At 39.6% G+C, this 24,847-nt stretch overlaps 1 protein-coding gene and 1 long non-coding RNA gene across 4 annotated transcripts in view; one reads left to right on the top strand and one right to left on the bottom strand.

The window, feature by feature from the left end:
• The window catches only part of LOC148133067 (uncharacterized), a 57,950-nt gene that overhangs the window by 4,777 nt on the left and 28,326 nt on the right, over positions 1-24,847 (top strand). The window lies entirely within an intron of this gene.
• Positions 1-24,847, bottom strand: part of LOC113429437 (cytochrome P450 2K4-like) — a 41,118-nt gene that overhangs the window by 11,656 nt on the left and 4,615 nt on the right. For 2 of the 3 annotated variants that reach the window (XM_087949151.1, XM_087949152.1), the window contains exons 2-6: positions 19,777-19,939; positions 5,475-5,624; positions 4,081-4,241; positions 1,419-1,592; positions 817-964 (exon numbers count right to left, since the gene is read on the bottom strand). In XM_087949151.1, the coding sequence (XP_087805277.1) occupies positions 817-964; positions 1,419-1,592; positions 4,081-4,241; positions 5,475-5,624; positions 19,777-19,939 (796 nt within the window). The remainder of the gene's footprint in view (positions 1-816; positions 965-1,418; positions 1,593-4,080; positions 4,242-5,474; positions 5,625-19,776; positions 19,940-24,847) is intronic. The other variant, XM_087949153.1, reaches the window with a different exon arrangement.

The raw sequence follows: 24,847 nt of genomic DNA, 5'->3' as shown, positions 1-24,847 counted from the left end.
TATAGAAGAGAACATCACAAAGATACAGAGAATAAATTCATACATGACAGGACTATACCAAAGATACATACAATCTTATTAGTGGTAATTATAAAAGTGAGATCATCCTTGGACTTTATAATTTGTTTAGGTACATCCAGAAATATTTCATCTGCACTATTAAAAGATAAGGCTATGAAGCCATGTATATTTGTGCTGCGTATCTCATGAGATTAATCTGTGATCTCCTGTTTTAAAACTTATTCCTCTTTTTCCTTCTTCTTTTAAAAATATTTACATTTAGAGAAGAGATGAACTAATGATCGACTCTCACTTTGCTCTTTCAGCTCAGATAAAGAATGAAATGTAAATTGAAACTCATAACGATCTGTGTTTTGGTGTTGACGATCTGTCAAAATCAGATCACAACTGAAATACATTGTTCTTAATAGAAAGTCACTTCACTCTTGCTTCATACTAGGGTAGGAAGGGCAAATTTTCTCTTGTTTTATTATTACTTTAAAAAACCATGATTATGAAAAAAAAATATTTCTTTTTTTAAAAATGTAAAACTAATCAAAAGGAAACAAAAATACAATAAATATTCTAATAATCTCTATGTAGCTTTAAATGATTTGAGTTTATTAAAACCCAATTTCATTTGGGAAGTAAGTTTATTTACATTTAGTGAGATCAATGTTGTCTTGTTCATTTGAAAAACAACTTAATTCTTGGTTCATCTCTTTCCCTTCATTCAAGTAACCTTCCAGATGCCAACAGTTCTTTTTCAGTAATTTGTGTATATTTATTGCAAGCCAATGAAATGAAAGTGCTTACTCTGAATATCTGGGTATTTCATCATTAGGAGTATGGCCCAGCGCAGAGTACTTGCTGTTGTGTCTGTACCAGCACTAAATAAATCATCTACAAGACCTATAAGATTTCCCTTATGGAAAAATCCACCATGTGTCATCTTCATATTCTCCTGTAGTATATAAAGAAAATATTAGTAAGGAAATCCATATAACGTGTATTCCTGAAGTCTCAGATGACATTTCATATGTGGGTCATAGCCTGAGAAATTATAGTTGCCCCAACACTACTCGATTTCTAGAAGGAAAACTTTAAAATTAAACAGTTGCGCAGAAAGAGAAAAGATTGGCACAAAGGGATTGCCCACTCCTATCCCCACTTGAACCCACTCACCCAGAAAGAGATCAATATTTATGGCATTTTAAATGGAGAAGAGAAGTTTTAAATAGCTGCAGATTCTGAAAAAAAGTAATGAAGAGGCAAGGAATAATATTGCTTTGTAAATATGTTTACTTCTATATTTTCAAAAGAAGGGTCTTAAAAGGTAGTTTATATGGAGGCACATTTTTAAAATATGTAAAAACAAAAACCCTGTAATTATAGCCACCTATAAAATAATACATTACCTGTTTTTGCTGAACAAGAAATGATTCAATAAAATTCCTCTGGTCATTTTCATCAAGATCTTGGAGATATTCTATGAAGGTGGTCTGTATGAAATCATGGAACTCTTTTTCATTTTTCAATATTTTTCTACCAAGACCCAAAAGGAACCCCAACTTGGGAAATAAATTGTATAGCTTAAAGAATGATAAAAGAAAACACATATTATCGAAATGAATGCTTTGAATTTCTGAGATGGACATCTCGAACATTGTTATGTTCCCCAAGTCTACAAAATGAACAACAGCCCCCCCCCCCAATAATAATAGGATAGGATAGGATAGGATAGGATAGGATAGGATAGAATAGAATAGAATAGAATAGAATAGAATAGAATAGAATAGAATAGAATAGAATAGAATTCTTTATTGGCCAAGTGTGATTGGACACACAAGGAATTTGTCTTGGTGCATATGCTCTCAGTGTACATAAAAGGAAAGATACATTTGTCAAGAATCATAAGGTACAATACTTAATAATAGTCCTAGGGTACAATAAGCAATTAAATCATACTAGGAAACAGACAATAAAAATCATTAGGATACAAGCAACAAGGTTACAGTCATACAAGCAAGATCACATGACTGAATGAGCTTTGGATAACCGATATTACTAATTCATTAAGCCCCAAATCCCATGGACTAAATCTCCAGGCAGGTTTTGGGAGAGGAAGTGCTTATTTTCTACCACATTGTGTGGATTCCCAAACAAGGAATAGAAATGATAAATAAAAGAAACTCAACAACAGTGCTAAACAAGAGAGCTATTTTGTACATGTAAAGTTGTGTGGTACTGTAAAGAGTAAAAGAAGGATGGAAAGGTATTTGTAATGAAGGCTCCCACTTCTCCAAGTTCACAAGCTTTTTCAAGGAATGGGGAGGAAACAGTGGTGGGATTCGAAAAATTTTACTACCTATTCTGTGAGCGTGGCTTGGTGGGTGTGACAGGGGAAGGATAATGCAAAATCTCCATTCCCTCCCCACTCCTCAGGGAAGGTTACTGCAAAATCCTCATTCCCTCCACACCCCGCTAACCTGCTTTCCAGCTCCGTTCTCCTGTGCAGGGCAACAAAAGAAGACCCAGCCAATCAGCTGGGACTCAGGATACAGAGAATAGATTGGGGCGGGGCCAGTCAGAGGTGGTATTTACCGGTTCTCCGAACTACTCAAAATTTCCACTACTGGTTCTCGAGAACTGGTCAGAACCTGCTGAATACCACCTCTGGGAGGAAATGATGAAGCAGGAGTTACATGGTCCTGATGCTGAAAGTGATTTTCATACTTGCATGAGATTTTGATATACAACTACCGTGTTTCTCATAAAATAAAGCCAGGTCTTATATTTTTTTCAGCCCTGAAAAAACGGCTAGGATGTCTTTTCAGGGGTGACTTAATTCCCCCCCTCGCATCCTCATGTAAAGCTCCCATGGGCAGCCTCGCCACCAGCCGCTCCTAACAGGTGATCATGGCGAAGCGCAGAGAGCTCCCTACTCCCACCAAACACCTTTGCTGCAGACTAAAGACCTTTGGCACTCGCCGCTGTTGCTTTCCCTTCTGCCCATTCCGCCGCCACGTTTGGAGCTGCCGCTTCTGTGTTTGGAGTGCCGCCACCATTTGGAGCACTGCCATCATGTTTGGAGCTGCTGCTTCCATGTTTGGAGTGCCGCCGCCATTCGGAGCATCGCCGTCATGTTTGGAGCTGCCACTTCCACATTTGGAGCTGCCGCTGTGTTTGGAGTGGCGGTGGCACTCCAAATGGCGGTGGTGCTCCAAACAGCGGCAGTGCTCCAAACGTGGAAGTGGCAACTCCAAAGGCGGCGGCAGCTCCAAATGTGAACATGGCAACTCCAAACAGTGGCAGTGCTCCAAACAGTGATGGGGTTCCAAACGCAGAAGCGGCAGATCCAAACATGGCGGCAGCTCCAAATGCGAAAGCGGCAGCTCCAAACACAGCGGCAGCTCCAAATGCGGAAGCGGCAGCTCCAAACAGCAGCAGTGCTCCAAACAGCAGCAGCGCTCCAAACGTGGAAGTGGCAGCTCCAAACGTAGTGGCAGCTCCAAATGCAGAAGCGGCAGCTCCAAACGGCAGCGGTGCTCCAAACAGCAGTGGTGCTCCAAACATGCAAGTGGCAGCTCCAAACACGGCGGCGGCATGGGCAGAAGGGAAATCAACAGCGGTGAGCACTGAAGGTCTTGGGTCTGCCACAAAGGTGCTTGGCAGGAGTAGGGAGCTCTCCGCGCTCTGCCATGATCACCCATTAGGAGCAGCTGGTGGCGAGGAATTGCTGCCCACGGGGCACTCCTAACGGCAAGTCCCCCCACCCTTCCCCCCATTTTGCATGTTTTAAAATAGGCCTAAATTTGGGGGGAGGGGCTTAATTTCATTTTATGACTAGAAAACATGCTGGCTCTTCCTATTGGAGGAGGTCGTATTGTTGGGGAAACACGGTAGGTAAGGGCAGGATTTGAATCCTGATGTCATCATCTTCATGTTGTCTTTGGATGAAATCTTGCCACAGATGCCCATGAGAACCACATGCTTTGCTTTTCAACAAAGCTTGAATGATACCCATTCTGTTGCCTCTTTTTCATGGCATTTTTTTTTCCAAATAGGAAATTAGATTACCAACACAGCAGGGCTCCCCGAAAGCTGAAAATTTTCATTTACTATCTTCAGTAGTCGCAGAAATGTGGCATCTTCATATTCATAGCGTTTCCCAAGGAGAATAAAAACTATGATGTTGGAAACAGCAGCATTCAGAATAGTTGTGACATCAAAGGCTTTTCCTAGGCAAAAACAATAGATCAAAAAAAAATTACTGCATTCATATTCAAAATCAGCTTGTTTAAATTGACAATTTATCTTGGAAAATCATATAGTTAGTGTTGGAAGTATTTGAAGTATTTAGATTAAAAATATGAAAAAAAAGTATTTAAAGGGTAATTCAGTTCCTCAGAGGCAGAATTGCAATATCTGACCATACATCAGTGATGTTTTCTTTGCAACTGTGGAACTCCTTGAAGATAAAATACTTGGCAAAATTATTGTGATGCTTCCTCATTAAATGATTGCAGTTTTAAAGATCAAATAGATTATGAGCTTCATAATAACAAATCTTAGGGTTGTATCTAATCAATAGTTCCCAAAAGGTAGAACAGAATGATTAAGATATTTCTGCAGTCACTTCCCATTCTCAAATCTCTGAACACAACAACCAAAATATCATTCACTCAGAATATTATAGAAGGAAAGGACTAGAATTCTAACCCTGGATGGTAGATGCCTAAAATTTGATTCATATGTACTGCTTAATAAACTAGATGATCTCATGCCTTTCTTTATTCCAACTGGTATACCAAAAAGCCAATAGCATGATGTAGACATGCTCTACAAATGCAAACTCATTTGGCAATTAGATGAAGAACTTTTAGTTTTGTAGATTAGCAGTCTAGTGGGGCAAGGGGAGCTGCGTGCACGCTCATGAATTCACCCGCCACACACGTAGCCCAGTTCCAAACTGGGGGGGGGGGGGGGGGTAGGGGATCCCTGTTCTGGATTATTTTTTTTAACACAGGCACATCTTAGTTCTTTTTTTAACACAGGCACCTCTTAGTTCTTTTTCCTCAACTCAGTTTGATCCATATCATTTCTGGGTTGCAAAAATACAGAGAACCTACATAAAAATGCAAAATGATGAGAATTTTGTGAATCTATGAGAATCTATTGAAGAGTAAGTCTAGAAGTGTTATTGATTAGAGACTGCCATGTTACACTGAATTAACTATTCAACTCCTATGCAACCGTTTTGCCAAGTCACATTTCTGTAAATATACTTTGCATAAGTTAGACAAGGAAACATATTTATGGGAAGAAAGAAATGGTTTTAAAAATTGTTGGAGAAGAGATACTCCCAACACACTCCTTGTTTATTTGAAAAAAACACTGAGGACATTATTTTTAAATTTTCATTTATCCTTGAAGATGCTCCAAATGAGCATTAGAGGTAAATGCCATCCTACCTGCATAAGTCTCCATTGTCTTTGTTAAGAAACTGCACTCTTCTGTGATTTTGTCTTCAATGGTCCTCTTGCCCATTCCATAATCCCGTAATGTGGATAATGTAAACCGTCGCATCACTTTCCAGTTCTCCCCGCTAGCAGAAGCAATACCTGAAGAGAAAAGGGGTATGATAGTGAAATATAATTTTGCCGTCTATCACAATTCATTCTTGTTTCACAACTTCATTAAAACATGCTCTGTTAGAGCTGCAAATTACAAATAAAATTAAATATTTAGATATTTGGAGGATAATCACGATAAATTAATGAATCAGACGAAGAAAGACTTGGAAATTTGGGGAAAATAACAGCTATCTCTTTTAGGAAGGATTGCTACAATAAAGATGAATTTACTACCAAGATGGTTATATCTATTTCAGACGGTTCCTGTAAAACTAAATAAAAAATTCTATGGGGAATTAAATAAGATGGTAACTAAATTTATATGGGAGGGCAAAACCCCTCAAATAAGATTAAAGCTATTGCAAGATAATAGAAATAGTGGTTGCTTCGGACTCCCTGACTGGGAATTATATCACCAGGCAGCAACACTAATATGGATTAAAGAATGGATATCATTAAATAATAAGAGAATATTAACCCTAGAAGGACACGATTTACAAATTGGATGGCATGCCATTTTGTGGGAGAAGAAAAATAAGACATATTCACATTAAAAAAAACAACATTTAATTAGAGATGCATTACTAGAGATTTGGCGTAAAATTAGGAAAAAACACTATATTAAGATACCAGGCTGGCTTTCAACTATGGAAGCAATAATTTACCCAAATACTTTGGATATTTCTAAAATGATTTTTTCTGTCTTCTGTACATGGGTGGATTTGTAAACTGTACAGATGCAGATAGATAACTCAACAAGACGTCCATAACAAAGTACATTTATTGGTTCATCAGGTATCCTCATAACTCACCTTTGTGATTAAGTTCTTCTTTAATGACCAATCCTTTGTATATCTGCCTTGTAGTAATAGATGATTATCTCCTAACCTATCTCGTAGCGATAGAAAGCAGCTCCCATGAGTTAGAGAGTTCAGGCAAAAGTGAGGGAAACTCCCCCAACCCATCGAGGGTCAAAGATACCTTTAACTACATTTACCATGATGCATTCCCTTAAGGGGACAGCTCATAATTCCTAATTAACTATCCAATTCCCATAGACTGGCTGGGACAGCACACTCCCCACCTGGAATTGTAAATTCCATTATTAAAAGAAGAGGAAAAAAAAATAAGTATAAACTAAGATAACCAGTAAACAGTAATACTATGAATAGCAGATAACTATATGACTAAGATAAACAGTTAGCTATATAACTAAGAAAAAACAGTAAACGTTAATAAAGCATCGAACAAAGCAAAGCATGCAAAGCTTGAGGTTCAATCTTCAAGTTCGGCCTCTTGGTGCAAGTCTGCTGGCCACCTCTGGTGTCTTTTTAGGGTGTACAGGTATTCTTAGTGGCAAATGTGAAAGTCTGGTGGTCACCTCTGGTGGCCTTTTAGGGTGTACAGGTACTCTTAGCAGCAAAGGTGCTGGTGGTTGCTTCCAGCGACCTTTTAGGGTTGATAGGTATTCTTGGTACCAATTGTGAAAGTCTGGTGGTCACTTCTGGTGGCCTTTTAGGGTTGGAACAGTACTTTGGCTTCCACGGTGTCAAAGGGCATCAGGAAGCTGCTGGAAAGGGTGTTGCGTAGGCATATGCCCATGTAGAGCGTCTTAGTGGATGTCTGGTGTTTGTTGGTGGCTGTTTAGAGTGTCCTAGCAAAAGTGTACTGATCGCCGGCGGCCTTTTAGGCTGGAACGTCATTCTTGTTTTTGATGGTGCGAAAGGGCATCAGGAAGCTGTTGGAATGGATGGTGCTAAGGCATTTGCCTGGGTTGGAGCCTGCATCCGATTGTCACTGACAATTCCTATGATCCCCCATCCTAGTGGAGATTTGATGGTCACTGGGCCATCTACAGGGCCACCGACTGACTCGGAGAAGAGAAAGGCACGTGGGGCATTATTTCCCAGCAAGAGTAGGAACTCAGCCTCTTCATCTAGAGCGGGAAAGTGATGAGCCAATGCTGTAGGTGAGGCATGCTACTTATGACCTCAGGTGTTGCGATTCAAATATGGGCGGTAGTGGGAACCAGGAACTTCCATCCAATGATTCTATGCAGAGTCCAGTAGCTCTCCTCCCCAGCGTGCTTCTTGGTCCATGACATGTTGATACAGTGAAGTGAAGTTCGTTCTTTTGCACATCAAAGAGCTCGAAGAATGCAGGTCTGGCCAGGGTGCAGGTGCTTTGAGTGTCTATCCACACATACATTTTCACGGCATCTTCAGGGCATCCTTCAGGGTACACTTTGGCTAAAAAGATGGGAAGACACGAACGAGGGCATGGTGAGTCGGCGTGCAGTGCTGTGCAGTTGACACTCATCCTTGGTTTTGGTTGCGGTTTGGCAGTCTGCTGAGGAGCCCTGTAAACTTCTCTTTTAAGTTGACGATCCTTGTCCGAAGGAGGGCTACAAGATACCTGCGGTGGTGGCTCGGAGTCTGGATGTAGCGCGGTCGGGTGCTGGTCACTATTGCATAAGTCACATTGCACCTTGGCTGTGCACTACTTGGACTCGCAACACTTGTAGCAGTATTGGTATTCCCTTAGCAACTCTTTTCATTGGATCAGTGATCTCACTGCAAACCCAGTGCAGCTGTTCAGCGAGTGACGAGTGTGGTGCATAAAACAAAACAGTATTCTCTTTGTGTTCGGAGATCTAAATTTGGTTGTATCTGATGAGTTCTCTCCCCAACTGTGTGTAGATGAGGAGTCGATCTTGGTTTGATGGACAATCATGAAGGATCTTTCCCTGGTAGTGTGCATAGGGCCTGAGGCCGATATATGGTTGCTGTTGTATCTTCTGTCATCAGGTGGACTAACAGCTCTGAGTCCAGGGGCCTGGTGTGTGTTGCACACTGTTGCCTGGTGGGACACGAATTCTTCAAGAAGTATGAAGTGTATAAATTGGTGGCGACTCTTGGCCATGAAGGTGTCAGTGAACTGGAGCCACTTTTCAAGTAGCACCTGTGGAAGTTTTCGAACAATTTTGTTCTGCGTGTCGATGTGATCGAGACAGGTGAGTGCCGGTAAGTTGGGATCCTGTTGTGCCGTTCTCAGCTGGACAAGTATGTTAGCGAGGTCTATGATTCGGTGAGGCTTGTTGATAGGAATTTTAGGAAAACTGTTGAGGCTATCCAAGAGTGTTGCTTCTATGTCCTCAGAAGCACCATACAGGTCGTCAAGCCTATTCCATGATAACCATAGGGCAGCAGCCGGGTTGTCTAAGTGGGATGCCAAAAGTGCTCTTGGTATTTTGGCAGACTGTGGCCCTAGCCATGCTATCAAGTGTCCAATTATTTCATCAGGGTTCAGGCATGCCATGTGAACGGGGTGCAGGAAAAGTTTCTTCCATACTAGGTATTCGCTGCCTGGCTTGTCAGACAATTTGCAAACACCGTTGGCATGCAAATTTAGCTTTCCACTCTGTACAGCCAAGTTTCTCCAGTAATCTTCAGCATTTGCTGAGTTGGGGGGGAGGTATGGATGTAGAAGGTTCTCCCCCTGGATTCTCGTAGGGTGGGTTCGGGTTGTAAGTCAACAACGGATTGTAGTCTTCTTCCCAGTACTTACAGAGGATGTCATTCTCCCATATTGGGGACGATGGTCAAGTGTCACGCTGATGTGTAGGCTGGGTGTGGTTACCTTGTGGTGCCTGGGAGCTGGATTGGTATTGAGGTTGTGGCAGGAATGCTGCTGCCTGTGGCTTGAGTATGACAGTTGTCATTGATGGCATGTCGACTCGTCGAGAAGTCATTGTAAGCACTGGTGGGCTACGTTGCTCAGCCAGCAGGGCGTGAGATGTTGAATCTCAGACCTTAGTATGTACAACATCTGTTGGGGAAGGTTTGCTGTTGGTTTGAAGTGAATCTTGTACTTTAGGTCGTACAAGTCAGCTGTGTAACTGACGCGTAGAGTCTGTGGTTGAGCTTCATCCTTGTGCTTCTCTGGTTGTGTGAGTCTATTAGGCAACTGAGGTGGTTGCCCCTGCTCATTTTGAAGTGAATGCTGCTCATCCACATAGGCCTTGACCCATGTATCTGGGCTCTCTTCTCCCAAGTCTTCAAGGTCGAAGTTGAGGGAGGCAGTGTTGGCCGCTTTCTGCCATGCTGCAACCCGTGCTGTTTTCACTGATGTCTCTCTTTGTCATTCGAGTAACTCCACTTGGGCCTGAGCTTGGGCTATCGCTGCTTGTTGATTGGCCTGAGCTTTGGCCATTTCTGCCTGTTGTTTGGCCAATTCTGCTTTCTGCCGTATCACCTCTGTAGTAATACATAAATCTGCCTCTGCTGCTGCAGCTTCAACTTGGGCTTCTACAGCTCATTCAGTGTAACTTGATGTTTTGGACGTCTTAGATCCACCACTACGATGGGAGGATGTTCTGGAAGGATGGTGAGAGCCGGCAGCAGAGAATTGGCACAAGACACTGCCAACTATCTAGCCGATTTGGGATGGAGGGAGGAGACTTTCTTATAATGGTGGGAAGAAGCTGCTTGTGATTGAAGACCTATGTCTGATGTGGACTTCTCCCTCGGTATTTGCTCCTTCTGTAGTGCAATGAGGAGTGCAGCCTGGAGGGAGTTTCTGCCTTCCCGAACACTGTCTTCACATTCTTTGTTCACCTCCTTGAAGCAATGAATGTATTCCTGGAACTCTGGATCGTCCAGGTTCAACTGTATGTATTTAAGCTTATTTTCACTGTCTCTCCACCATGTGAGGTGTTCCTCTAACTCCTTCTGCATCCGGAAGAGGCTCTTGAGGGACAACTGGCTTTTGTGGGTGTCACAGATCTTGAACAGCTCCGTCCATGCATCTGCATGATGGAGATACTGCCTTTCCCAATCCTCTCTGAAGCATGTCACCATGGGTGAGGTAAGCTTCCTATGCCGTCTGAGGTCATAGGCCTTCTGAGGTATTACGGCTTCTCCAGAGGGTTGGACATCTAAAGGCAGTTTTTGGGAACCAGGCTCCATGATTACAACAAGGGTGGGTGGAGTATTCGGGTCTTCTGGTACATCAGAGACATCTGTCATGGCTGAGGAAGTTGCCATGCTTCAAATTGGCAAAGGGAGAATTTTGGAAAATTTTAGTGGTTTTCCGTGCAATTCCCTTTTTTTGTACTAGGGGGCACTGCAAGCAGGTAGCAGAAAGTAGAATTGCTGGTGGTTTTAATACTTGAGCATGTAGGTGGCACTGCAGAGTCTGGGCGATGCTAGCACAGCACACAATATGGCTGCTTCTAGGGTACATTGTGAGCTTGCAACACAAGGGGGCACTAGAGGTTGCATCATGAAGTCTGAAGACTAGAGGGCTGAACGCAGAAATATGCCTATAATTGTAACTTGCTTCACAAGGTGGCAGCAGAGGGTCTGGAAGACGCCCATGTTAGGTTGCAGTTACTCTTGGGACCTTTGAATTAAGTTGATTAAATGGTCCACAATAGTTGCAAAAAGGGGTTATCATTGGAGAAACACTCTGGTCAATATTTGAGAAACTGTAAAAAAATCAAAGTTTGGGAAATTTCTCCTTGAGCCCCAGATGTAGCTGTGGGCAGTGTTGCTTAGGTTTCACTTCTTTGTGGAAGAAAAAAAGAGAAGGGAGAATTTCCTGCCTACTCTTGAAAAAAAGGAAAAAAAATGGTAAGTATTATTTGACTTCACTGTAAATTTCTTCTTGAGCACCAGATGGATATGTAGGCAGCTTTACTTGAGTCTGTTAGGTTGCATTTAATCTTGGAACATTTGAATTAAATTGATTAAATTGTCCACAAGAGTTGCAAAAAAGGGGTCATCACTGCATAAACACTCTGGTCAATCTTGAGAGACTTTGTAAAAAAAAAAAAACATAGCAAAAGGCAAGATGCTGACTTTGTTTAAATCATTGCTAGATTAAGTGTCTCTCTTCAGGGGGAAGGAATGTGCCCATTGCTCTGGAGATGGCTCTGGCCAGAGGAATTTTTATAACCCTGGCCTCTTTATGGCTTTTCCTGCCTTCCAGATGAGCAGAGGAAGAACAGCTTTTGTTTTACTGACAAGCATACAGGCATGATTTCTCAGAGTCTCTCACTGCATTTGTAGAAGGTTTAAAGACAGAGGTTTGATTTTCCTCTGAGAGCTGGGAAATATCTGACTCTCCTTGTTATTATTTTGTTTTTGAGATAGCAGGAAGACAAATTGAGCAAAGAAGAGGGGGGTGGGTGGGTTACTGGTTTTCAATTCTGCGGTTAGAAAATTCTCTTTGTTACTAGCACGTGGGGAATTCCAGCCCCTCCCACCATCCAACCAGCATGTAAAAAATTCTGATGCTCAGAGAGAGAGAGAGAGAGAGAGAATGATACATGCAGGTTTAGATTAACATTGCATGTTCACTCCTGGCTTCAATATGACTTTGCTTTATCACAAACCCAAATTAACAGACTTTATATTGATGGGTTAGAACTTCATCTTTTACTTTTCTGTCTCCTGTACAGGGGTGGATTTGTAAACTGTACAGATGCAGATAGATAACTCAACAAGACGTCCATAACAAAGTACATTTATTGGTTCATCAGGTATCCTCATAACTCACGTTTGTGATGACGTTCTTCTTTAATGACCAATCCTTTGTATATCTGCCTTGTAGTAAAAGATGGTTATCTCCTAACCCATCTCGTAGAGATAGAAGGCAGCTCCCATGAGTTAGGGAGTTCAGGCAAAAGTGAGGGAAACTCCCCCAACCCATCGAGGGTCAAATTAGTGACCAATCGGGATTACAGATGTGGCCACATGACATGAACTACATTTCCCAAGATACCTTTAACTACATTTACCATGATGCATTCCCTTAAGGGGACAGCTCATAATTCCTAAGTAACTATCCAATTCCCATAAACTGGCTGGGACAGCACATGATTAGATACACCCAACTATTAGATAACCAAGGAAATTTAAAGACAAACCAAAAATTGAAGGACGAAGGAATGATAGATTGCTGGCCTTATTTGCAGTTCCAAACAAAGTACAAAAAAGATATAGAAGAATTTGGCATAGATCACAACAAATTGATAAAATCTTATTAGGACCAAAGGAAAAAATTATAACTAAAATGTATAGCTACCAACTGAAATTTGATAGAGAAGAAGAGACAGTGAAACAAACAATGTGTCAGGATTCTGGCAGTTATCCCAATTAAATCATGAGTTGACACAATGATTGCTTGGATGAAAAACTTTGGATACAACATACAATTAGAAGATTGGGAAAAACTTTGGATGAAAAACTATAAATTAACAATGGCAGCCACATACAAAGAAAATATCTACAAAATGTTCTATCTTTGGCACCTAGCACCAGCGAAATTGGCCAAAATCTAACCCAATTTTTTCCCCGATATGTTGGAAATGCAAAAAGACATCAGGAACCTTCTTTCATATGTAGTGGTTGTGTTCTAAAGTCAGAAATTTTGGAATAAAATAAGGATCTGGTTGCAAGAAATAATTGGTTTAAAAATAGAACTTAAGCCTGAAATGTTCTTACTAGGGATAATTAGAGGTGATTACAAGAAAGATATTGAATATATAATAATACACATATTGACAGCAGCTAGAATAATGTATGCCCAAAATTGGAAATCAGAGAGTAGTCCCACAGATGATATGATTATAAAGAAAATTATGGATTGTGTAGAAATGAATAAACTTATAATGGAATTGAAGGAGAAGGAAGAAAAAAAAATACTATACAGTCTGGGAAAAGTGATATGTTTGGTTAGATAACAGGAATAAAAGACAATGCAAAATGTAAATTTTATATATATATATATATATATATATATAATATATATATATATATATATATATATATATATATATATATATATATATATAATGTTTTCTTAAGTTTTTGGGTACTTACATGTATGGCATTCAGCTTTGTTCGGGTATTTTCCCACGTCATTGTAGTTATGCTTTTAAAGTTGTAGCAACGTTTGGCAGAATCTCATCTGCCATCATCAGGCTTCTGTATATTGTTCATCTTGAACACTATACAGAAGCCTGATGATGGCAGATGAGATTCTGCCGAAACATTGCTACAACTTTAAAAGCACAACTACAATGACATGGGAAAATACCCGAACAAAGCTGAATGCCATATATATATATTCGTGAATATATATATTCTTAAGAATATATATAAGAATATATATATTCTTAAGTTTGAATAACATACATACATACATACATACATACATACATACATACATACATACATGTTGTGACTGGAAGGTTTGAGCCTGCTGTGAGCTTTGAGTCTGGTGTATCAGAAGACACAGTTTCGAGTGATGAGGAAGGTTTGGCATTGGAATTGGAGCCTGCTTTAATGAGAGATGCAGACGTGAGCCAGGAGGATGAGGGAGTGTCGGAATCACCATCCTCTCCAGAACCTTCCACATCAATCATGCCTCAGGTGTCAGCAGCTGATCCACAGAACATACCAGAGTCCTTGAGTGATGATCAAAATGACGAATGTTGGGTTGATGCAAGGACTAGACGCAGGTTGAGACGTCAAGCACAATTTGAAAGGAAACGTCAAGTCAGAGACTAATTAGAGAGACTGACACGCCCCTTCAAGGAATATAAGGAAGCGTGCTAGCTAACGATCCTTGTCCGGATCAAACTTCGTTAGTTACTTCGCAGCTTGGAAGAAGCCTTCTGTTTGCCTTTTTGGCTCTGAATTATCTTGCGGCTCGTTATCTTGGTTTGAAGACAGTTTCTGGGAAAGCTGCCAACGACTATTACAGAGAAAAGTTAACTCTGTGGTTTCTGATATTATTTGTTCGTGTTTATTTCTTTGGGACATTTGGACTCTCACTTTGTGGCTACAGGTGAGACAGAACACATACATATATATATATATATTTGTTTTCTTAAGTTTTCGTGGGTACTTACATGTATGGTATTCAGCTTTGCTCGGGTATTTTCCCACGTCATTGTAGTTGTGCTTTTAAAGTTGTAGCAACGTTTCGGCAGAATCTCATCTGCCATCATCAGGCTTCTGTATTGTGTTCATCTGTGAGTCAGACTTTTACAGTGGTTTCAGATTTAAATTTGGGGCAGCCTATTGCTGTGCCAGAATGGTTTTTTCTTCATCCTGATTGGTTGGGAGTCTTGGTCTATGTTTATTGGTCTTGGAGTTTGCTGTGTTCTGCTTGATTGGTGTTTCTAATATCTTCTGTCTGTTTTTTGGCTCTTTTTGTATCTTGATTGGCTGGCAACATTGTGTTCCTTTATTGGAGGCCTTTAGTGCAGCTTGGCTCCGGGTAAATGGACGGCTATCATTTGTTAGGAAGCTAGGTTTCATCTGGGTGCCTGGTTGGGGTGTGTTTGAGCTGGAGGTATCAGGGGGGATCTTTTTGTGCCCAGGTGCTTGCCTGGCTAGTGGTGTGGAGATTTTTTTGTTTGTGAGTGCAGGCTTCCAAATGATTGACAGTCTGGTGGAATCATCTCTTCTATTCATGCTTTCTGGTCTTTTTTCAATCTCTATGGCTTCTCTGATGATTCTGTGGCTGGGGTTTTCTATAGTGGCTAGGGTTTTGGTGCCATTGAAGTTGATGCTATGACCTGTGGCTTCCATGTGTTGGACTAGTGAGGAAGTGTGTTCCAGCTTTTTGACTACATTTTTGTGTTCATCCAGGTGGGTATTTATTCTTCTATTGGTCTGTCCAATGGATGTGGCCGGGCATGATGCACAGGGGACTTCGTATATGCCTTGGTTTTCCAGGTCAATTTTATCTTTGGGGTTTCTAAGGATGGCTGCTATTTTTCTGTCTGTTTTGAAGGCAGTCTTGATGTGATGTCTGTGTAGTATCTTACTGATTTTGTCTGTAGTACCTCTTATGTAGGGCAGGACAGCTGTTCCATAGGTCTGTTCATCTTCTGGGTCTCCATTATGTCTCAGTTTGCTTTTGTGGATCAAGCCGGTGATTTTGCTTTTGTGGAAGCCGTTGGCTGTCAGTACTTTGGTCAGGATGCATAGTTCAGTCTTTATGTGTGTCTTGTCTGCCAGGCATTAGGTTCTAGCAATTAGTGTTTTAGCCATGGAGTTTATCTGTGCTGGGTGGTGGTGGGATTGGGCGTTGAGGTAGCGGTTGGTGTGTGACTAAAGTACTGACAGTGTTTCTAATATCTTCTGTCTGTTTTGTAGCATTTTTTTTGTCTTGATTGGCTGGCAATAATTTTGTGGATCAGGCCTGTGATTTTGCTTTTGTGGAAGTCGTTGGCTGTCAGTACTTTAGTCAGGGTGCTTAGTTCAGTCTTTATGTGTGTCTTGTTTGCCAGGTGTTTAGTTCTGGCAATTAGTTTTTTGGCCACGGAGTTTATCTGTGCTGGGTGGTGTAGGATTGGACATTGAGGTAGCGGTTGGTGTGTGTTTTCTTCTGGAATATGGTGTGTCCTAGTGTGCCATCTGGTTTTTTGTAGATTAGTACATCTAGGAATGGTAGTTGTTTGTTTGTTTCTGTTTCCATGGTGAATTTGATTTTGGGGTGTGTGCTGTATAGGTGTGTTAGGAAATTGTTTAGGTTTTCTTTTCCATGGGGCCAAATAACAAATGTGTCATCGATGTATCTTAACCATAGTTTGGGTTTGTGGGTGGCATTGGCTAAGGCTCTGGATTCGAATTCTTCCTTGAACAGGTTTGCAATAATGGGTGACAGTGGTGATCCCATAGGGGCTCCTTCAATTTGCTTGTATCTTTGTCCTTTGTATATGAAATATGTGTTGGTTAAGCAGTGTTCTGCTAATTCCATGAGGTGTTTGGGTGATTGGTATTTATTTTTGATGATTTCTAGGGTTTCTTTTATAGGGACTTGAGTGAATAATGAAACCACGTTGAAACTTACAAGCAGATCTTTTTGTTCCACGTGTAGATCTTTGATCATTTCCAAGAGGTGGTATGAGTTTTGTACATGTGAAGCTGCTGCTTCAGCATGAGGCTGTTGCTACTTTGCTAGGTATTTGGCTAGGTTTTGTAGTAGTGCTCCTCTGGAGCTGACTATGGGTCTGACAGGTATGCCTTCTTTGTGTATTTTGGGGAGGCCGTATAGTTTGAGGCATCTGGAAGATTTTTCTCTTGGGATGATCATCTGTTGGATCTCTTTGCTCATGTTGCTGGTTATGATTTTCTTCTTGGTTATTTTTTCCAGATATGTGGTTGGGTCTGTGTTTATGGGTTTGTATGTGAAGTCTTGGAGTAGGTCTGTCAGTTTTGTTTCGTAGTCTTTTCTATCCATTACTACTGTGGCATTACCTTTATCTGCTGGAAGTATGATTATGCTGCTGTCATTCCTTAGGGTTTGCAGGGCTTTTAGTTCCTCTTTGTGTAATTTGCTTTTGGATGGTTTGCTTGTGCATAGGATGTTAATGACTTGGTGTCTTATTCTATCAGCTTCATCTGTACTTAATTTAGTTAGGCTGGATTCCACTCCGCATATGATGGATTCTGTGGGGATTTTTTTGGGTGCTCTAGCGTAATTGAATCCTTTGGTTAGGACATCTGTTTCTGTTATATATATATTTTCTTAAGTTTTCGCGGGTATTTATATGTATGGTATTCAGCTTTGTTTTCCCACGTCATTATAGTTGTGCTTTTAAAGTTGTAGTGACATTTCGGTAGAATCTCATCTGCCATCATCAGGCTTGTGTATTGTGTTCGTCTGTGAGTTAGGCTTTCACAGCCATTTCTGTTTTAAATTTGGTGCTAGCCTACTGCTGTGTTAGAATGCTTTTTCCTTCATCCTGATTGGTTGGCAGTCTTGGTCTGTGCTTATTGGTCTTGGAGTTTGCTGTGTTCTGCTTGATTGGTGTTTCTAATATCTTCTGTCTGTTTTGTAGTGTCTTTTTGTCTTGATTGTCTGGCAACATTGTGTTTCCTGTATTGGAGGCTTTTAGTGTGGCTTGGCTTCGAGTAAATGGACGGCTATCATTTATTAGGAAGCTAGGTTTCATCTGGGTGCCTGGTTGGGGTATGTTTGAGCTGGAGGTATCGGGGGGGGGGTTTCTGTTTGTGGCCAGTTGTTTGCTTGGTGTGGAGATTTTTTTGTTTGTGAGTGCAGGCTTCAAAACAGACAGAAAAATAGCAGCCATCCTAAGAAACCCCAAAGATAAAATTGACCTGGAAAACCAAGGCATATACGAAGTCCCCTGTGCATCATGCCCTGCCACATACATTGGACAGACTAATAGAAGAATCAGTACCCGCCTAGATGAACACAAAAATGCAGTAAAAAAGCTGGAACACACTTCCTCACTAGTCCAACACATGAAAGCCACAGGTCACAGCATCGACTTCAATGGCACCAAAACCCTAGCCACTATAGAAAACCCCAGCTACAGAATTATCAGAGAAGCCATAGAGATTGAAAAAAGACCTGAAAGAATGAATAGAAGAGATGACTCCACCAGACTGTCAATTATCTGGAAGCCTGCACTCACAAACAAAAAAATCTCCACACCACAAACCAAGCAAACACCTGGCACAAACAGACCCCCCTGATATTATTCAAAACTATAATTCCAAATCCTTCTGACCCATAATCTGTTATTAATTTTCAAAAATCCCTATACCAGGCACCGTTTTGCTGCATAGTCCAAAAAAAAATCTCAAAATTTGACTTGAAAATCAAATTGACAGTATCTTTTAAGAATGCAGAAATTCATCAATGAGTACAATAAGACATAGTTGGTGAAGAGGAACCTCATCTCTTCAATATATAAAAGAAAACAATAAACAAATATTCCAAAAAAGAAATTAAGATAAATTTGGCCAAATTTAAGGAATAAAGTTGCTTGAGTGGGTGTGATCTTGATGTAGCACTTAATCTCAGCCACTCCGCTCATAAACTGACAATAAAAATGGCAGTATTAATGGTCTATTCATGAGGAATGGCTTTCTGGAGTAATATGGATAATCTCAACTAGATTACTTCAGGTTTCATCCAGCATTCAGCAGCAAATACATTCACAAATGGATTATTATATTTATTCAAACCCTTAGGAAAAAGTAGTTGTTAAAATCAATATTTATCTTAACCTTATCATAGGCATGCCATCCAAATCTTAATTCATAGCTCTTCAGATCAAGTAACCTCTTGTTTTGGAGAGTCACCCAATCTTTAAGCCAGACCAAACAACAAGCATCAATGTACAGATCAAATCTGACAAACCCAACACTCTTTTTTAGTGTTTTGCAGTAATTTATATTTAATTCTTTTTTTTTTCACTTGCCATGTGAAATGTCTATTTGCCATTCTTTAAATGGAATATGGGTTATAAGTATTCATAAAGTCTCAAGTAGAGATAGCATCTTTGGTAAAACATTCATCTTAATTTCAGAGATTCTGCCCCATAAAGATAGTTGCAATTTATCCCATCTTAATAGATCTTTTTTGATATCATTCCACAAAGGCATAAAATTGTTTATAAACAGTTTACAATTTCTGTTGTCAATGTAACTCCAAGGTATTTCACCTTTTTCTCCACCTATGAAGTATTTTGTCAATATTTCGTAGTCTTGAGAATAGATTTTGCGACAGTGCATTTCTGTGCTGCACATCATATGTATGTTATGATGAAATGCTCCATGAGGGATGGGAAAAAATGTATTAAGGGAGAGAAGCTGGCAAAAACACTGCACAAGTAAAAGGTACGTACCACTATGTATAGATAATTCTCAATGTATGACCACAGTTGAACCCAAAATTTCAGTTGCTAAGCAAGGCAATTGTTAAGTGAGTTTTGCCCCATTTTATGACTTTTATTGCCACCTTGGTTAAATGAATCAGTGCAGTTGTTAAGTTAGTTGTTAACCATTGTGCAGTTGTTAACCATTGTGTCCATTGACTTTGCTTGTCAGAAAGTCACAAAAAGTGATCACATGACCCTGGGACATTGCAACTGTCATAAACACATGCCAGTTGCCAAGCATTTGACTTTGATCATGTTACCACTGGGATGTTGCAATGGTTGTAAGTGTGAAAAACGGTCATAAGTCACTTTTTCAGTGACATTGTAGTTTCTAATGGTCACTAAACAAATAGTTATAAGTGAAGGAGTACCTACATATGAGCAGAAAAAAAACATGCCTTCCACTGGGAGAATGAAATAACTCACCAAATCCTTTCACTGCTTCTTCAAAAATGGGGATTGCAGCCCTATCTGCAAATGCATCAGCCTGGTTCACCAGAGCCTCTTTGACTGTCTCATAACCAGTTAGCACCACCATCTCCTGGAATCCTAGTTTTATGCGGAAAATGGGACCATATTCTTTTGACCACTAAAATTCAGCAGAAGGGAAACAAAGAGACAATTTTATTTAATGATTAGAATCACATGTGTAGAAGTTGAAGAAACTACATGTCAAAATTTAAAGGCAGAGATTATATTTATATTTAACATAAATTTAAATATGCTCATGTAATAAAAGATCCTCACACAGTAGAAAAACTGTGAAAAGATTTCTAATATGTTGGAACAAGGTTGTTTGTACAGGATATACTATGAATCATAGAACCATAGGACTGGAAGTCTTGGAAATCTTGGAAGGCATAAAAACAAAACTAGCTATGTAGCAAACTTTAAAAAGCAATATAACACCTTATGCCGACAGATAAAGGCAGAATGCACAAATTACTACTGCAAGCAAGAGGAAAATCTTCTACGTATAAAATCCATCTGCACCTTCTACAATTTTGTAAACACCAAACTTAAAAGACTCAAGAACCATCCCACTCCTAAAAGGACCAAATGGGAAAGATTGCAACGATGAAGCCTAGCTGTAGGTCAATTGTGGATAGTTTGAGGTTAAAGGAGTGGGGGTTAGAGGATGTAACAACAGAGTCAGGTAGTGCGTTCCAGGCATTCACCACTATGTTGTACTTTCTGCAATCGAGTTTGAAGTGGTTTACATTGAGTTTGTATCTGTTGTGTGCTCTTGTATTGTTGTGGTTGAAGCTGAAGTAGTCATTGACTGGTAGGATATTGTAGCAGATAATTTTGTGTGCTACACTTAAGTCTAACCGTAGGCGGCATAGTTCAAGGTTGTCCACACCCAGAATCTCAAGCCTGGTGATATAGGGTATTCTGTTGGGAGCAGAGGAGTGTAGTACTTTTCTTGTGAAATACTTCTGGACTCGCTTGATTGTATTAATGTCCGATATGCAGTGTGGATTCCAGACTGATAAGCTGTATTTGAGTATTGGTCTGGCAAAAGTTTTGTATGCTCTAGTTAGCAATTCGATATTTCTGGAGGAGAAGCTTCGTAAGTTTAGATTTACAACTCTTAATGCCTTTTTGGCAATGCTGTTACAGTGAGCTCTGTTAGGAATAACATGGTTACCTAACGTAGTTTGGGTAAAATAATATATATAAACTATGATAGTGAGTTTAAATGTGTGTCACTTTAACTGTAAAGCATGTAATTTTGGGTGCGGTTGTAAAATTGCCATAAGAGGGAGCAAGAGAACTTGATTGATTGCTAGCTTACTGGATTGCTTGCTGACGATGATGGATTGATGGTGTGATAACTGCGTGTTCTACTGCTGTTGCTGAAGGAAGAAAGGAGGTTTGACTTCTTCATATCTCTACTGCGAAGAGATATATTACTGGACTGATATTTGTAAGTGTACTGACCTCTTTTTCGACACTGGACTTTGCAACTGATTAATCCCCGGACGGACTGAACTAGTGTATGATATATGGACTGTTTGACTATGCTAAAAATCTTACTGGAATAAACTATTTAACTAGCACAGTGTATCTGTTTTACTGAGTGTAAGCTACAAAAACGTTTGTCTCACATATTTGCCTGCCTGCCTGACTGCCGTGCAGGTTCTGCTAGGGTGTATATCCCTAACACTGGTTATGGGCCCAGGCTGCACAGTCAGACTAACCAGGATATAACAGGCTTATATAAAGTGAGAGTTAGTGTAGTTACACAATACTGTAAACAGACAGCTGTGTTTTATTAATTATAGTTTAATATCCAGAAAAAGATGGCACAAGTCAATTTACCAAGTTTGTCTCTAATATCCAAACTGGATGGAACAAACTATGTTTCATGGTCTATGAAATGTAGCCTACTTCTACGCAGAGAAGATTTGTGGAGTATAATTCAAAACCCACCAGAGGTAGATGCTTGGGATCCGGAAGATGAGAATGATGCCCAGAAAATACAAGAATATAAACTGAAGAATGAGCAAGCTCTCTGTATAATAGGACTGACACTCTGTGACCAGCAGCTTGTCCATATTCGTGGAGAAGAAACAGCTGCTAAATGTTGGGAGAATTTAAAGAAGATTTATGTTCGAGACAGTGTAGGAGCACATATAAATCTTACACGGAAACTGTTCAGAACACATCTTCAAAAGAATGGAGACATGTTGAATCATATAAACACAATGAAGAGAATTTTTCAGGAACTGCATGAAAAAGAACTTATCTTCACAGAACTACATCAGGTTTATATAATTTTGTCTTCGTTAGATGAGAGTTATGACGACTATGTAACTTCACTGGAAGTACTGCCAAAAGATAACCTCACATTAACTGACATTACTGGCAGATTAATTGAAGAAGCCAGGAGAAGGCTTGAAAGGGATCAACTCAGAAGGGAACCACAAGAAGATAAAGAATCTACGACAGCCTATACAATTAGAAAATGTTTTAATTGTGGAGGAAAAGGACATTTGGCTAGATTCTGCAAAAAAGGAAAACGCAACAATGCCAGCCAGAATGCTAAAAGGCATCAAAAGGATGAAAAATGCTTAGAGTTAGCCATGTATAGCAACGAAACTGTGAATAATAATTTATGGGTTGTAGATAGTGGAGCATTGCACTGCATAACGAAAGATAAGAAAAGATTTGTTAAGATGTCCACGAGTTCACAGCAGATATCGTTAGCTAATGGCTGGAAAATGAAAGCAAAAGGTGAAGGTATTGCACATTGTTCTTGCATAAAAGAAAATGTAAAAATGTTATATGTACCACAACTTAAGTTTAATTTGCTTTCTGTTAGAGTTTTGGTTAAACTAGGTTATGTAGTTACCTTTAGAGAGAAAACTGCATAATAGAAAAGGAAGGTAAAAAAGTGACTGCAACTTTAAAAGGTGAATTGTATGTGTTAAATGATAATCCATCAGAGGTAGCTTACACAGTTAATAACGTTAAACCTCATGATGAATGCATACATTTGTTACACAGACGTTTAGGGCATATACATTTTAAAATGCTCAAGCAAACGGTTGAACTGTCTGAAGGTATAAAACTGAAGCCTTGCAGTAAGTATTTGCACTGCAATGCTTGTAGTCAAGAAAAAAGCAAGGTAATACCAGCAAATAGAATAAATGGATTTAAGACTAAGGAACCTCTAGAGGTCGTATTTGCTGATATTATAGGTCCTAAAAAACCAAGTGTGGGAGGTGCTCGTTACATACTAAGTATAATGGATCATTATTCTAGATATGGTTTCTGTTATTTAATGAAAAGTAAAACGGAAACATATCAGAATTTCTTTAATTGGTTGAAGTTTGCAGAAAGAAAAACTAAAAGAAAACTAGTAACTCTTGTAACTGATAATGGTACGGAATTTATAAATAATAAATTCCAAAATAGACTGAAGATGGCAGGTGTTGAACATAAAAAGTCTGCACCATATAGGCCACAACATAATTCCTTTATAGAAAGACGAGGCCAAACAATACAGGCAATGGCTCGTACTATGTTGTCGGATTCAGGATTACCTGAAACTTTGTGGGGAGAAGCAATAATGTGTGGTAATCATATATTGAATAATGTTGTTAACTCAACAACAGGTGAATTACCATTCACATGGTGGCATGGTAGAAAACCTGACCTAAGCTACATGCACACATTTGGAGCACCAGCATGGATGCATATTCCTACACAACTGAGACATAAGGGGCAGCATAGGGCTAAAAAGTTATTCTTTGTAGGTTATGAATCTAATCACAAATCATACAGATTCTGGGAAAAAGGTACACCTAGAGTTTACTGTAGTGCTAGTGCACAATTCCTAGAACATGTAGGATGGGAAAAACTGGAGCAAGATTCAAGTAAGGATGTAATCATAAAAACTTACAAAAGACCAAAATCACATATCAGTAATAAGAAGAGTACAATTAAAGAGGAAGTACAGGAAGAGCACATAGGACCAGAACAGGAAGAAATAGGTGAACAGGAAGAAATAGATAACCAGGAACAGGTAGTACATGAAAGTCCACTTGTAAGACCTGTAATACCTAGACGATCAACACGTGAAACCAGACCACCTGACAGGTACCAAGCAAGTGTAGTTTGCCAAGTTAGTAAAGTTCCAACTACTGTTGAAGAACTTAGAATGTATCCAGCAAAGGAACAAGAAAATTCGCATAGAGCAATGGAGAAAGAATTAAATTCATTGAAACAAATGGAAGTTTATGAAAATGTTAAATTACCTCCAGGTGAAAAGTCCATTGGCTGTAAATGGATATTTAAATTAAAAACAGGTAAAAATGGGACTGTTACCCATAAGGCTAGGTTGGTAGCTCAAGGATTTAATCAAACTGCATGTGATTATGATGAAGTATTTGCACCGAGTCTAAAAGCAACAACCTTGAGAGCAGCTTTAGTGTGGGCAGCTAAGAAGAATTATATTATAAATCACTTAGATGTAGAAACTGCCTATCTGCATGCACCATTGCAGCACACTATATACTTAAAGAAACCTGTAGGCATTAAGGATGATAAAACGAATAATGACTGTTGGAAGCTTAAAAAGAGTCTCTATGGATTAAAACAATCTGGTTACGAATGGAACCAATATATTGTTAAGGAGTTAAACAATATAGGGTTTAAAGCAGGTTTAGCTGATCCATGTGTATTTAAAAGAGAGAAAAATGGAACATAGTCATTATTATTGTTGTTTACAGATGATATTGCCTTAATTACAAAAACTAATAATGAAGCTACTGAAATAATATCATTATTAGGTAAGAGGATAAAATTAAAGCAATTAGGAGAGATAAAACAGTATCTAGGATTGACAATAAATAAAACCAAAAGTGGCTATAAGATATCTCAAGAGGATAAGATTTATCAATTACTAAAAACATACAAGATGGAATTTTGTAAACCGGAAAAAACTCCAATGAGTCAGGAATTTGGCCACACTGATGCTCAAAGTCCA

The sequence above is a fragment of the Notechis scutatus genome, chromosome 1 (assembly GCF_049901735.1).
Source record: "Notechis scutatus isolate UNSWTSFEM ecotype Mainland chromosome 1, rNotScu1.2, whole genome shotgun sequence".
In the NCBI taxonomy this organism is placed as follows: domain Eukaryota; kingdom Metazoa; phylum Chordata; class Lepidosauria; order Squamata; family Elapidae; genus Notechis; species Notechis scutatus.
Note: the sequence above shows the minus strand (reverse complement) of the source record. Positions and strands in the feature narration are given on the sequence as shown.